At 39.4% G+C, this 13,765-nt stretch overlaps 1 protein-coding gene across 2 annotated transcripts in view; it reads right to left on the bottom strand.

Moving 5' to 3' along the window:
• SSPN (sarcospan) overlaps positions 1–13,765 on the bottom strand; it is a 125,166-nt gene that overhangs the window by 40,801 nt on the left and 70,600 nt on the right. Inside the window, exon 1 of one of the 2 annotated variants that reach the window (XM_024733437.1) lies at positions 33–350. The exons of the other annotated variant lie outside the window; for it this stretch is intronic. Coding sequence (XP_024589205.1) covers positions 33–311 — 279 coding nt within the window. The 5' untranslated portion in view covers positions 312–350. Of the gene's footprint in view, positions 1–32; positions 351–13,765 lie in introns of those variants that run through there. 2 annotated transcript variants of the gene reach the window in all.

The raw sequence follows: 13,765 nt of genomic DNA, 5'->3' as shown, positions 1-13,765 counted from the left end.
ACGCGCTCAGGCAAAACAGACTCGATGCTTACAATGATCCCAGCCCAAAATGGAGTGTCTCTGACTAGCAGGGAGGAGCTGATGCCGGCCATGAGAAAGCCCACCACGGTCACGGCGACGCCCAGCGCCAGCTGCAGCAGCGCGAGCAGCAGCGGGAACCGGCAGCCGCAGCACGTCCGGGCCTCCTCCTCCCCGCACTCCTTGGGGGCCCCCGCGCCCCTCTTCGGCCCCATGTCCTCAGGCCCCGCGGCGTCGGCGGCCGGCGGTCCCCCTTGGCTCCGCGCGCCGCGGCCCGGCCGCTCCCTGCCCATGGCGGCTGCGGGGGCGACGGCGAGAGCTGCGCGGGGCGGGCCGCGCTGGCCCTGCTCGGCGAGTTACGGAGGCTGAACAAATATGGCAAACATTTGGAGCGACTCGCCGAGCCTCCGAAGGCCACGGGGAGCCCGCGGCGGCGGGGGAGTCGAGGGGGGTCGCCAACTGCCAACTCGCCGGGCGGGACACAGCGCCCGCCGACTCGGGCAGAGTAGCCCCGCGCCTCCTAAACCCCAGCGCCCTTTAGACAGGCTGCGTGTGCGCGCGCGTGTGTGTATGTGTGCGCGCACGTCTGTGTACGCGCGCGCGCGCGTGTGTGTGTGTGTGCGCGCGCGCTGTGTGTCTCCCACTCCAAACCCCAGGATTTTTTCGGTTTTGTTTTTGTTTTCTGAGAGGTGCAGTGCAAGGTGATGAATGTTTAAATCGTTTGAGTTTAATTAGTAGAAAATTTAATCCGAAAGAGGCGTTGCTAGGCTCCAAGCTGTGAAGTTCAAGAAGTTAAATTGTTCTTTATTTTCCAAAAAAGGCATGGGCTCTTTCTTTTTAAATTCTGCGATCCTGCTGACAAATCAAGGTATTTTTCCCATTGAGGTATTTGCTTTTGAAATTACTATTTGTACAGATACTGGGCTAATTGGGAACTCTGTCACATGTATTTTTTTTTAACATCTTTATTGGAGTATAACTGCTTTACAATGGTGTGTTAGTTTTTGCTGTATAACAAAGTGAATCAGCTACATGTATACATATATCCCCATATCCCCTCCCTCTTGCGTCTCCCTCCCACCCTCCCTATCCCACCCCCCTAGGTGGTCACAAAGCACCGAGCTGATCTCTCTGTGCGATGCAGCTGCTTCCCACAAGCATCTGTTTTATATTTGGTAGTGTATATATGTCAATGCTACTCTCGCACTTCGTCCCAGCTTACTCTTTCCCCTCCCCATGTCCTCAAGTCCATTCTCTAAGTCTCTGTCTTTATTCCTGTCCTGCCCCTAGGTTCATCAGAACCTTTTTTCTTAGATTCCATATATATGTGTTAGCATACGGTATTTGTTTTTCTCTTTCTGACTTACCCCACTCTGTATGACAGACTCTAGGTCCATCCACCTCACTACAAAAAACTCAATTTCGTTTTTTTTATGGCTGAGTAATATTCCATTGTGTATATGTGCCACATCTTCTTTATCCATTCATCTGTCGGTGGACCCTATTTGTTTTTAAAAGCTCTTTTAATCGTTTATATGAAGTCCCTAGCCAGTCTTCGCTAATCACAACGGTGCCTACGGGGATTATTACACACTTTGGATGTGGAGGATTTAACTCAGTCCACGTTTGAGATATTTTTAATGCACCTACAGTGTGCTAGAAAATAAGGATGCTCAAGGTAGATTTGGTCCCTGCCAAAAGTCACCGAACAAATCAATAAAACTGATTATTCTCATTCCCACATACTTCTCCTCAGTAACACTTAGAACAAATTTCAGTGAAACCACTCAGAAATGACCCCATCACTTTAGAGTATTTATATCTACTTTGGTATGGACATTTTAGCATTCAGAAAGCTTTATTTAAAAAAAAAAATGATGTTGCCAAGATGCTAGGATAAAGCCTACTCCTAGATTGTTTGCTATCAGCTAATTTAAAGAAAATCTAACTCCCTGCTTTGTCTCCAAAGAATTAGAAACTAATCATCAGCTCTCCTTGGGTACCTCTGAAGGTATAAAATATATTCTTATTTTATGAACTTCAGTGTTTTCCTTATACCTTCCTTCTGGATCAGTGAGAAAAATATGGTCCATGGAACAAATGCAGTAGCTTAAAAAGCAGAAACCAAACTGCACATCCCAGCGCTCCCCCTAGAAGCAGTAGAAACAGTGCTCACTCTCACAAGAGGAGCAGAGGGGCTGAGGAAAGGTCATTGTCAGCTTTGGGGCCATTACACCATTAGGATTTCTAGTGAGAACAGACAAATAATAGCCGGTGTTACATCAAGGTACCCATGTGACTTGTGCCTGATTGAGAACAACCCAAATGACAAAAAAGAACAATACTTGGTTTTTCTACATAAACCAAGAAAACATTTTTAGGAAGCTGAGTACATGGAAGTAATTATTTGTTCTTACGAATAATATAGCTACCAGTTACTGAGTATCTATCTATTCTGTAACAAGCACATGCTAGGTACTTTACGTTCTTGACAGTTACTCGTTGTAATTATAGTTTCTTCTTTTAAAGATGAAAAGATGGAGTAGCAGAATCATTAAGTAGCCAGATTATTGGGCCACTCGCCTAGTTAGGGATGAGTGAGGGGAACCAAACGTAAACTCTTGTGGATTACCTGTTTTGTTAATTACTTCTTGTAGGCAAATAAATGGATGGACTGATTTAAATCGTTTGTGATTTTAAACAATTTAATGATCATAGGTAGTACTTCATCTATCACAGAATTGGCTATTAGCCTTGAATCTAAGATTATTTGAGTACTTTACAAAAATATTTTGATCCACCACCATAATGTATGTGATAGTTGACTGAGACTTATTTCTGTTAATAATTTGTAGCTAGATACAAGCTCTATTTGCTGACCATACTGCTGGGCTGTCAGTTAGTTAAGAATAAAACATTCTTCGCTTTAACCTCAATATCTTAAATTAGACGTTAAGTTAGAATAGGTAAACAAAATAATAGGGTATTCCTGTAGGTTTGTCTTCTAAGTTTCAGAACTAGTGTGGCTTACAGTTGCACATAAATTCTTATAATGAAGTCTTACTTTTAACTGCCTAGGTGAGACAAGTTACAAATGAAACCAGTAGCAGTGAACAACAGCCCAGATAAATTGTAATCCTTCTAGCCTGATTACAATTTTCAGCTTCCAGCAAAGGAAGGCAGTAGTAGTATGGGGAGCCTTACACCTGCTCAGATTCCCAACCACATGCGTGAATCTGTGTCCGAGGGGGTCTGGTCTTTGGCAATACCACAAGGTGATAGTGATGAGGATGGTATTTTCACTTACTTAATGTGAGGAAGTAGAAACAACGAAGAGGATGACAAAAGTTGTCAGAAGGTTAGTGATGAAGAGTAATCAAGGCTAAAATGGTATCAAAGGGTCTTTAAGGACAACAACAAAAAAGGTCTTCCTTTAATATGTCCTTTCCACAGAAACAAATCACCATTTCCAGCTCATCACATAGTTTAACAGAAATGAACAGGATTTTTTTTAGCGTTCATAAGTTATAACGTCTCTGTTTTATAGGCTAAGCAATAACCTCTTCAGATATTTATATTACAGGGAAAAAAGGCAAAGTAGAAACAAAGTGTTTTCAGATACTCTACTGGCTGCTCCCATAACTCAAAACTGACAGAGATGGTAACTTAGAAATTACAGGAGAGTAGTTAATATAAGGTTTGAGATTATTTTGATCCTGTGAGGAAAATAACAAAAATAAGCTTAGTATTTCTGTGTTTGCTGCATTTCAAATTCAACATTATTTGGACGTATTTATGCTTCAGAAATTCAGAACTGGAGAAAAAAATTAGTGTCATTAAGAAGTTGTCCTTAGGGAATACGACTAGAAATAATCTCTAAACCAACTTATTTCTGAACACATGATCTTAGATTCACCAAGAACAAAAAAGATTTCATAGGAAAAATTATTACAGTTTCAAGGTCTGTGTCAAGTCTCTTTAATATGTAATGACATATATTTTAAATGTTCGATCAGATTTGATTTAAGAAAGTATCAAATATTCTACAGAGAACAACTGGGAACTCATTTATGATATGCAGCACCATTGGTCTCCCTATCTAAAATAACTCTAGGGATATTGCTGACGTGTGTGTACAACAAATAAAAGAAAATCTAATTTTTTGGTATTTTCTTTATTTATATGTCATTAATTCTAAATATTTCTTTTGGCTCAAGTTTTTCTCCAAAGAATTGACCCATTTATGATCTTTGTGTGGCAGTTATTTTAGAATAACCTTTTTAACAAAGTTATTCTAAAGTTATTTTACAACTTTATTTATAAAGTTGTATTTGACTTTTCAAGTTAAATGTCATATATGCAGTGTACTCTCTATGGGTCACATAGGGCTTATAACTTTCTCATTCTATAGAGTGTCCGTAGCAATGCGAACTATGAATCCTTTCCTAATGCATTCCACCTATTTATATGATGTTATTTATAATATCAAATTTTTCTACATGCAGTTTGTATTTTTGTCTATATAATTTCGGTGTGTGCACTGCATATGATAAGGTAGAAATAACTAAACTTATTATAATTAAGAAATATAGGGAGAAGAATGGATTAAAAATTGTGGTATATTCATACAGTGAATACTACTTGCTAATAAGAAGGAATGAACCATTGATATAGTCAATGACTTGAATGAGTGAAAGAAATTAGACACAAAAAATAAATACTGCATAATTCCATTTATGTAAAAATAAAAAGGTAAAAATCTATGATAACTGAATTTAAAAAGTGGTTGTAGAGTTGGGATGAGAGAATTGACCAGAAAGGAGCAGGATGGGATTCTCTGGGGTGATGGAAGTCTTATATATCTTGCTTTGGGTGGTGGTTACATGGTATAAACCACTGTGAAAAACTCATTGAACAACACTTAAGATCTGTGCCTATTATTGTATGCAACAATATCTCAATTTTTGAAATGTAATAAGAGGAGAATATAGGACGTCATTGTATATCCATCAGTTATTAACAATAGAAAAAGTAAAGTTTCTTTTTTTTAATCTAAATTATCTTACCAAACTCTCTTCATTTCTCTCCTGCCATTCTGATTCCTCTGTATTAATTATCTATTGCTGCATAATAAATCACCTAAAGCTTAGTGGTTTGGAATAACAGTAGTTCTTTATTATTTCATAGTTTCTGTGGGTCAAATATTCAAATAGGGTATAGCAGGGATCATTTGTTTCTTCACATTTTCTGGGGTCTCAGCTGAAAGACTTAAAGACTGGGGCCTGGAACCATCTGAAGTTTTGACTGAGGCAGAAAGATTTGCTTTCAAGGTGGCTCACTCATCTGGCTGGTAGGCTGGCTCCTTTCCATGTGGCCTCTCCGTGCATTGGCCTCTCCACAGGGTTGTTTGAGTGTTCTCACAACATGGTGGCTGACTTCAACAAGAACAAGAGATTCAGAGATTGAGAGAACAAGACAAAAGCTATCCTTTTAATGACGCAGCCTCAGAAGTCACTTAGCAACACTTGAGCCACACTCTAGAAGCGAGTCACTAAATCCAGCCCACATTCAAGGGGAAAAGAATTAAGATCTGTGTATTGAAAGAAAGAGTAGTAAAGAATCAAAGAGTATCAAAAGCATATTTTAAAACCACCACATTTAGGTATCACCACATTGAGATATGACTGACAGACAAAAAATTGCACAAATTTAATGTATATATCTTGATGAATTGGATTTTTTATTGCATAGGGAAAGGGCATGTACGCTACACGTTCCATGGCTTCATCAAAGACTCCAAAATCTAAGGAATCCAGACGTCTTTCCTTAGCTCTAGATCTGCAGATGTAAATACCTATGTACAACTCCATTTGAATATCCCAAATGTACCTCAAACTCACCCTATCCTTGAACTCCACAGAGAAATCAAGTAAGATAAACACAAAGTGTACATAGACTTTAGTGGCAAGGTGGTCATTGGTTGCCCTTGCCAAGAGTAATACATATAGAGTTTCAAGATTCCAGTGAGTTTAAGAGTGAGTGGGAGGTGATGAAGGGGGGAGAAAATTATCTATGGAAAAGCTTAGCTGTGAAGGGAAAGAAAGAGGAAAAGCTATAGCTAAAGGGATAATATAAAGTTGAGGAAAAGTGTGCCTCTCTTTTTTTGGACAATTGATCAGATAAATTCCTTGAGGTGGCAGAATTAGTCAGAAGGAAAGTCCCTTCACAGGCTGAGATAGAAAGAAAGAATGTAAAATGAGATAAAACACAGTTACGTTTGCAGGTGTGTGAGGAAGGCAGTTGAGGGAATTCATATCTCTGCCCTCCTCTACAACCAATATAGTACCAACATTCTCCTAAATGATGCAGATTTTAGCCACAGAGCCAGTCTACTTCCATAGCCTATCCCACAGCACATTTTATTGCTATATCTCATAAGCATAGATTTAATGAAACTGTATCATTTTCTGAAAAATTTCTCTAAAATAACAAAAACATGATTTTCTGTAAATTACAATAATAAATGATGTCTGCAATGTGTATTTGTATATATATATATATATATATATACACACACATACATACATATATTTTATAGCTTAAAATGTACTCAAATTATTACTCTCTAAATCTAACCAAAACCCTATGAAGTCGAAATTTTTTTCAGTGGTTAAGTGACTTGCTCAAGGCTACACATTTTTAGCCATTTAAAAAAATTGAAGTATAGTTAATTTACAATGTTGTTAGTTTCAGGTGTACAGCAAAGTGTTTCTGTTTTATATATATATATATTCTTCAGATTCTTTTCCATTAATGGTTATTACAGGGTATTGACTATAGTTCCCTGTGCTATACAGTAGGTCCTTGTTGTTTATCTGTTTTATATTCAATAGTATGTATATGTTCATCCCAAACTCCTAATTTATCTCCCCCTACCCCCACTATCCCTTTTGAAGGCTACAAGACCTAAGCTCTAAGTTCTCTGCTCTTGCCATTTATATTTTAGCTGAATGACTTGGATTTTTTAGCTCTATTGCGATATGATTGGTACACCACACAAAAATTGCACAAGTTGACTGTATATATCTTGATGAGTTGGATTTTTATTGCATAGAGACATGGCATTAATACATTGGACGCATAAGCAGTCATGCGTGGTAAGGGCAAATGTGTGCTAATATACACATTAAACATGTTAACATATATGTTAAACATGCATGTTTAGGGCTATGCTCTCAATTCCGATGTGTGGGTTTTCTCCCCACACCACCAAGCAGTTCTCCAACACCAGCTGGGTGTCCTACAATTCAACTCAATTCTGACATTGTCTAGCCAGAGACAGCATCAGATTCTAGGTGTTGAGGGCTTGGTGCCACAAGACTGCCCCTACTTCAGATATAGATCGTGAGTCTAGATGGTTATCTGTGCTCCTGACCCATTGGTTATATATCAGAGGTTTCTGCAACCCTTTCCTTGGTCTTGATTAACTTAGGACTCAGGAAACTATTTTACTCATTAAATTGCCTGTTTATTACAAAGGATGTTAACAGATACGAATCAACAGCCAGAGAAAGAGATACATAGGGCAAGGTCCCAAACAAAGGAGCTTCTGTCCTCATGGAGCTTGGGGCTGTGCACGGTGGCATGTGGAAGTGTTCTGGTTCACCAACCTGGAAGCTCTCCGAATTCAGTTTTTTGTTTTTGGTTTTTATGGAGGCTTCATTACACAGGCATGATTGATTAAATCAATGATCATTGGTGATTGGTTCAGCCTGGGGTGGAGGCTCTCTCCTCCCTGGGTGTCTGGAGGGTGGGACTGAGAATTCCAACCCTCTAATCACGTGGTTGGTTCTCCTGGCGGCCAGCCCACATCCTTAGGTGTGTTCCAAAAATCATCTCGTTAGCATAACAGAAGACACCTTTGTCACTTTCCTCACTTAGGAAATTCCAAGGATTTTAGAAGGTCTGTGCCAGAAATGGGGACAGAGACCAAATATATATCTTTTGTTATAAATCACAATATCACAAGGGCATAAGTGCTTTGTGCATAGATATCCCTGCCAAGTTCCAGGGTAGTGAGAACAGATGCTGTGTAGAATCTGGACCATAAGCACCGTGAGGACAGACATCTTGCTTTTCTTAATCATCATTGTTTCCACAGTACCCAGCACAGTGCAAAGAACATTGCATGGCTTTAATAAATATTTATAGATCCTAAATAGTCATACAATTTACACACAAGATTCATCTGGATTCAGATATTTCTGATATAAACAATAAATCTTTAAAATCCTTGAATGCATATTTTGTTCGTCCATTTTTCTTTCTCTTTTAAGAGTTGTCTTTAGGAATAACTCAACCGAGACACTTTGGATGAATTATAATCAGGTTTTCTCAATAATAACGTTGAAAACACCATAAAGTAATTTTAAATATCCTATGTGTTATAAGCAAACTATACGATTTTCAATTTGACCACTACTCTTCCTCTTTAGAGTAAGTGAGTCACTGTCTGACTCCAAGCCAGACTGACATCTTCTTTCATTTCATAATATGCAGGTTTCCATAGACTTACAACTCCCTGCATTTGGTTCCATATCCAGTCATCATCTCCTTTAAAGTCATCTTTGGCCCTAAGACAAATCTTTATAGGCTGTTTTCTTTTCCTCCTACCATTTTTCTATAAATTCTCTCTCATTTTTAGTGCGTCCATGAGTGCAAACATCAGACTCAGTCTGCCTGAGTTCCAGTCCCGGCTCCAATTCTTACCAGCTGTATGATGTGGACATGTTCCCTCACCTCTCTAAGCCTTGATTTCCTATCTGTGAAATGTGAATATTAAAAGTACTTATCTCAGAAGGTCTCTATGAAGTATAAATACAATAGTTCATGAAAACATGGAGGACATTTCCTAGCATGGATAAGTAATCAGTAATTGTTAAGCTGCTATCCTAGCTTATCGTTCTTGGCCTACACAAGGGGCTCAATCAGTATTTGCTGAATGGTTAAATCTGTAAACAAGTCAACAGATATTCCTTTTGTTTAATTATTTCTGTCCCTTGAAACTGAAGGTACCCTGACCAATGCTCCCACCCAGGTGAATCTCAGCACTGCCATGAGCATCCTTGTCTCTGCAACAATAGACCTGCTGTTGTCTAAGAAAACCACACAGGAGTGACAAGTGAGTGGTGAGTGTTTTTTTTTTGTTTTTTTGTTTCCTGTCAAATTGTATCAGAAGATATGAAGCCATTGTAGGGCAGGATAGATATTTTATAAAGTTTCTATTTACAATACTTTTGCAATGTGGCATATAAGGAAATGCCAAGTGCTATTTTATAATCCACACCACTTTCAGCTTAGGTGTATTTGTATGAGCATTATGCTAGCTAATTATACCTGGAATTTTTGTTGTTCTTTTATTAGCGTAATCATAAAATTAAGTAGTAGGTTAGCAGATACTTGTATGCACAGCTTTTTAAGCCAGGGATGCAGGTCAGAATCACCTGTAGAGTATTTGATACATGTTTTTGTTTTTAATGTCTGACTTAGTTATATTTTAGGTGGAGTCTAGGCAGTTAGTACGTTTGGGATGTACCCCTGTGATTAAGTCCCACTCTGAAAACCTGCCCAGGACACACTCCAAGCTAAGCTTAACACTCTTGCCATCCCCTAAGGCAGCAAGGAACATTCCTTTGTCAAAGACTGACTGTAACTTTATCATTTTATTTCTTCTTGGTACCTTTTTCTCAGGAGTGAGTGCCTGTACAGCATTCTTTCTTGAGTTCATTCAATAAACATTTAATGAGTACCTAAGATGGCCAAGTAAGCCAGCAGGCACTGATGGTAAAAAGGCAGCAGGTTCCTGCTCTCAAGGAGCCCACATCCAACTGGAGGGAGACAGACACATAAACAGGGGAGTGTAATAAAGTGTTACGTGTGCGAGGACAGAATTGTGTGTGAGGTCCAGCAAGGCGTGAAGGCACCGTGACTCTACTAGAGAGTGTCACAATCAGTGTCATATGCCTGCATTCCTGGGAAGCATGTAGCGTAGCAGGGTAATTATTCATGCCTTGTGGGTTTTTATCTATGGGGTGACTCTGGAGTGTGTCAGCTTGGACCTACTGGTTCAGACTTACAGCACCAATGTCACCTAGTCAACAGCTCCTTCCCTGTGCCTAGTCCTTGGAGACAAACCTTCCTAGTTTCACTTTTTTGCTGCTCCACCTCAGGGTAGTAAAGGTATAATCAGACCAGGACAAGGCGAGAGGAGCTGACTCTCAATACACAACCATATTGCTGGCCCCTAGGAGGATAGCCCTCTCTCAACTCCCCTGAATACTGAAGAACCAAGGTCTTGCTGGAGTTCGTGAACCCCATGCCTGTCAATCATTTTCAACTTTCTTCAACATCTATTTTTTACTTAGTCATATTTTTTATCCCTAAGCAATCTGTAATAAACATGTAGTATACCATGCAGATTTTGGGAAAGGGCATTTTTTCAATGTCATGCATTATTTTTTGTTCTGTTCCTAAAAGCCTAAACAATCCATATTTTAACTAAAAAATAATTTAATTTTCTTGTGCATCCTGTTTAGAGAGAGTAGGGGAAGCATGTGAAATGCTTATTGAAGGAAGTTGCTTGAGATGTAATAAGAATGAAACTAGCACCTAGAAAAACTCATCAAGATGCTAAAAGCAGTTGCTTGGGGGCAGTGGGACATGGATAATGTTTTCCTCTTCTTCCTATTTTTCTGTTGTCCTCTAACGGGCACATTACATTATGATGTAACCAAAACAAAACAAACACCCCCCAAAACGCTTAGTTTTCAAAAGAAACTCACTTCAGTAGAGATTTGGTCTTAGATTTATTTGAGAGTCACCTAAACAATGGAGAATTAGGTATATAATGGATGCTCAATTAAGAAGATATTACACTTGGTAGACTGAGAAATTCTCTCTGGATTGAATCTTCATATATTAATTGAATTTAGTTTCAATAATGAGATGCTGCTAAGATAATATTTTTAAAAGAAAGTTTGTGAAAAGAAGAGATAAGGGCTTCCCTGGTGGCACAGTGGTTGAGAGTCCACCTGCCGATGCAGGGGACACGGGTTCGTGCCCCGGTCCGGGAGGATCCCACATGCCGCGGAGCGGCTGGGCCCGTGAGCCATGGCCGCTGAGCCTGCGCGTCCGGAGGCTGTGCTCCGCAACGGGAGAGGCCACAACAGTGAGAGGCCCGCGTACCGCAAAAAAAAAAAAAAAAAAAAAAAAGAGAGATAAGTATAATATACTAAGGTAAAGGGAAAAATTTCTGAAAGTATGAGGGATTATAATAAGCCAGTGGTTCTTATCCCTGACTGTGTATCAGAATCACCCATGATACTCTTTTTAAATGTCTGTGACCTAGACTTTCCTCTAGAAATTCTAATTCAGGAAGTGGGTTGACATACAGCATTTGCACTTTTCAAAGGCGCTATAGATAGTCTTGATGCAGAGGTAGGATTGTAAGCCATTATTCCAAATGAAATGAATCAATCAATCCAGGCACCAACTAATGCATCTGAAATAACCTGGGTCCTTCAACTTTGTCAATTAAGAGAAATTAAACTTTTACTTAGTAAAGCTATAGTTGCTCAAACACTTGGCATTTTTCTTTGGGAAATTTCCTCAAAGATGATTTAAGAGCTGCCCAAGATAATCATCCTTATTACTTAATGCTTGTGTAAACCTGGCCTGCTAATTTTATTTTATTAAAGATTGATTACCGACTTGGGACAGAAATGTAAAGGCAGAGGCAATCACCTTATCCCTCCATTCCCATTATCTGCTCCCCCCAGTGAATGCTCGACTAGCCTCTGATGAATGAATGAATGAATGAACGGTTCTTCTTCCTCATTTTCACGGATGAGCCTCCGAGCAGTCGTGCCACTTGCCCACGGACTCACTACTAGTTGATGGCAGTGTTGGGACTCAAGATCAAGAAAGCCCATTCTCAGTGCTCGAGTCCTCCCATGCTGCCACATGCTTTACTCACCTCCAAACAACTGTTGATTGTCCCAAAAGTTAAATCCATCCTTCAAGAATGCTATTAGCTTCCATAGAGAGCATTACAAATAATGTACCACAATTCTATAAACATAATTGACAAAAATACTTAGAAACAGTAACACCGTGTGAGTGGAATGCCTTCCAAAGTGAGTACTTCGAAAGAGACACGATTTCTACACATAAGTTCTGGTTCTTAAAACTCAGTCTTTGATTTCTAAGTTGTACAATGTACCCTCCACTTATATATTGTTCCAATGAGGGGCATCAATGTGCCAGGTTTAGTTATTAGTTTCCTTCAGGTCAGTATCTCACTGGAAAAATTTGACTCAGATCACCTTACCAAAAAAAAAAAGCTAAACTTTGATCTATAATTAATTGATGCCTCTGTTTTCACAGCTGTACATTTTTAGATAAGACTGCCAGATTGCCTACCTAACTGACTCGTGTAAACTATCCTGTAGAACCAAGAGAAACTGTAGGGTTTTTTTAATACATTTTCACCACACCCTTTTTTAAGCCACCATTGGGGAAAAAAATTATAACAATAAGACAGGACAAGAGGGCTACCATTGTTGACCAATCTCCCTCCCGCAATAAGAATGTTGGAGTAGGACTCTGGTCTCAAATAATAACTTGTTTTACAACATAATTTTTGCTGTTATCATGTCTTCAAATAGAAGGTAACACAGAATTCGGATAAACAAAGAAGTGGATAAAATTAAAGTTGCCCCAACTATAATGAGAACAGCTTCTTTGGATATGAGGGGGGGGGGGGGGGGGGGGGGAAATGAGTATTAAAGTCTAGGAAAGGAAAAAGATTTTCACAAAGATCACATTTTTTTACCGATATGACCAAAGTGAGAAAGAAAATATATCCTCATTAAGCAAAAGTAAAACTTGCATGAGATTCTGTGCAGTGTGAGAGAATCATTCTGGTTTTTGTTAAGCCTGCTTCTCGTCTTCAAACAGTATCTTCCCTGGAGCACAGCCAAACCAGCAAGGATTATGGTGGGTACATCAGGGCGTACATGTGAAAGGACTGGCAGACAATAGGGATTGTTTGCCCCTTGGAAATTTTTAATCCTTCCTTCGAAACCTATAAATTCTGCTGCATGTCCCTCCACTTTTATTCTTACCATCAGGCTGCTCTATGTGTGCAAACAATCCTTGATAGATGTTTAGCTTAGAGCTGAACTCAACGTTTGAGTCCCTTACTTGTATGAGCTGCTATACGATTCAGGAGAAAATGAAAAGACAAAAAAAAAAAAAATCTAATTTCCTCTCCATTCCTCTCAAAAGATCTCAAACACCTTTCAAGTTTTCTTGTATCTTAAAGTAGTGTTTCTTTCACCCCAGAATATCTCTCTGGACTAAAATTGTTTAGTTATTAAACTGTGAACTTTAAAGTTAAATTTTAGATCCGGGAAAAATATGCCGTGGACCCAGAACATCCAGGGGACAGTTAAATGGGAGGAATCGAACTTCTTAAGTTTAGAGGTGCAGTTTATATTTTGTAGCATGAGATTGTGTATGTCATGTTGTATGATGGGGCTATCTGAGGTGGCCTGGAGGTGAAGTAGAAAGTCCCTTCCCTTGTTGTTGCCTCTGACGAGGTTCTGCAAGCACCCTAGTGTCTAAAGGCGTCGGGACACTCGGTTCATTGTGTCAAGAAAAGAAACCTCACCGCTCTGTTCACGAT

Source organism: Neophocaena asiaeorientalis, unplaced genomic scaffold (assembly GCF_003031525.2).
Source record: "Neophocaena asiaeorientalis asiaeorientalis breed wild unplaced genomic scaffold, Neophocaena_asiaeorientalis_V1.1 scaffold150, whole genome shotgun sequence".
NCBI classification, from domain to species: Eukaryota; Metazoa; Chordata; class Mammalia; order Artiodactyla; family Phocoenidae; genus Neophocaena; species Neophocaena asiaeorientalis.
Note: the sequence above shows the minus strand (reverse complement) of the source record. Positions and strands in the feature narration are given on the sequence as shown.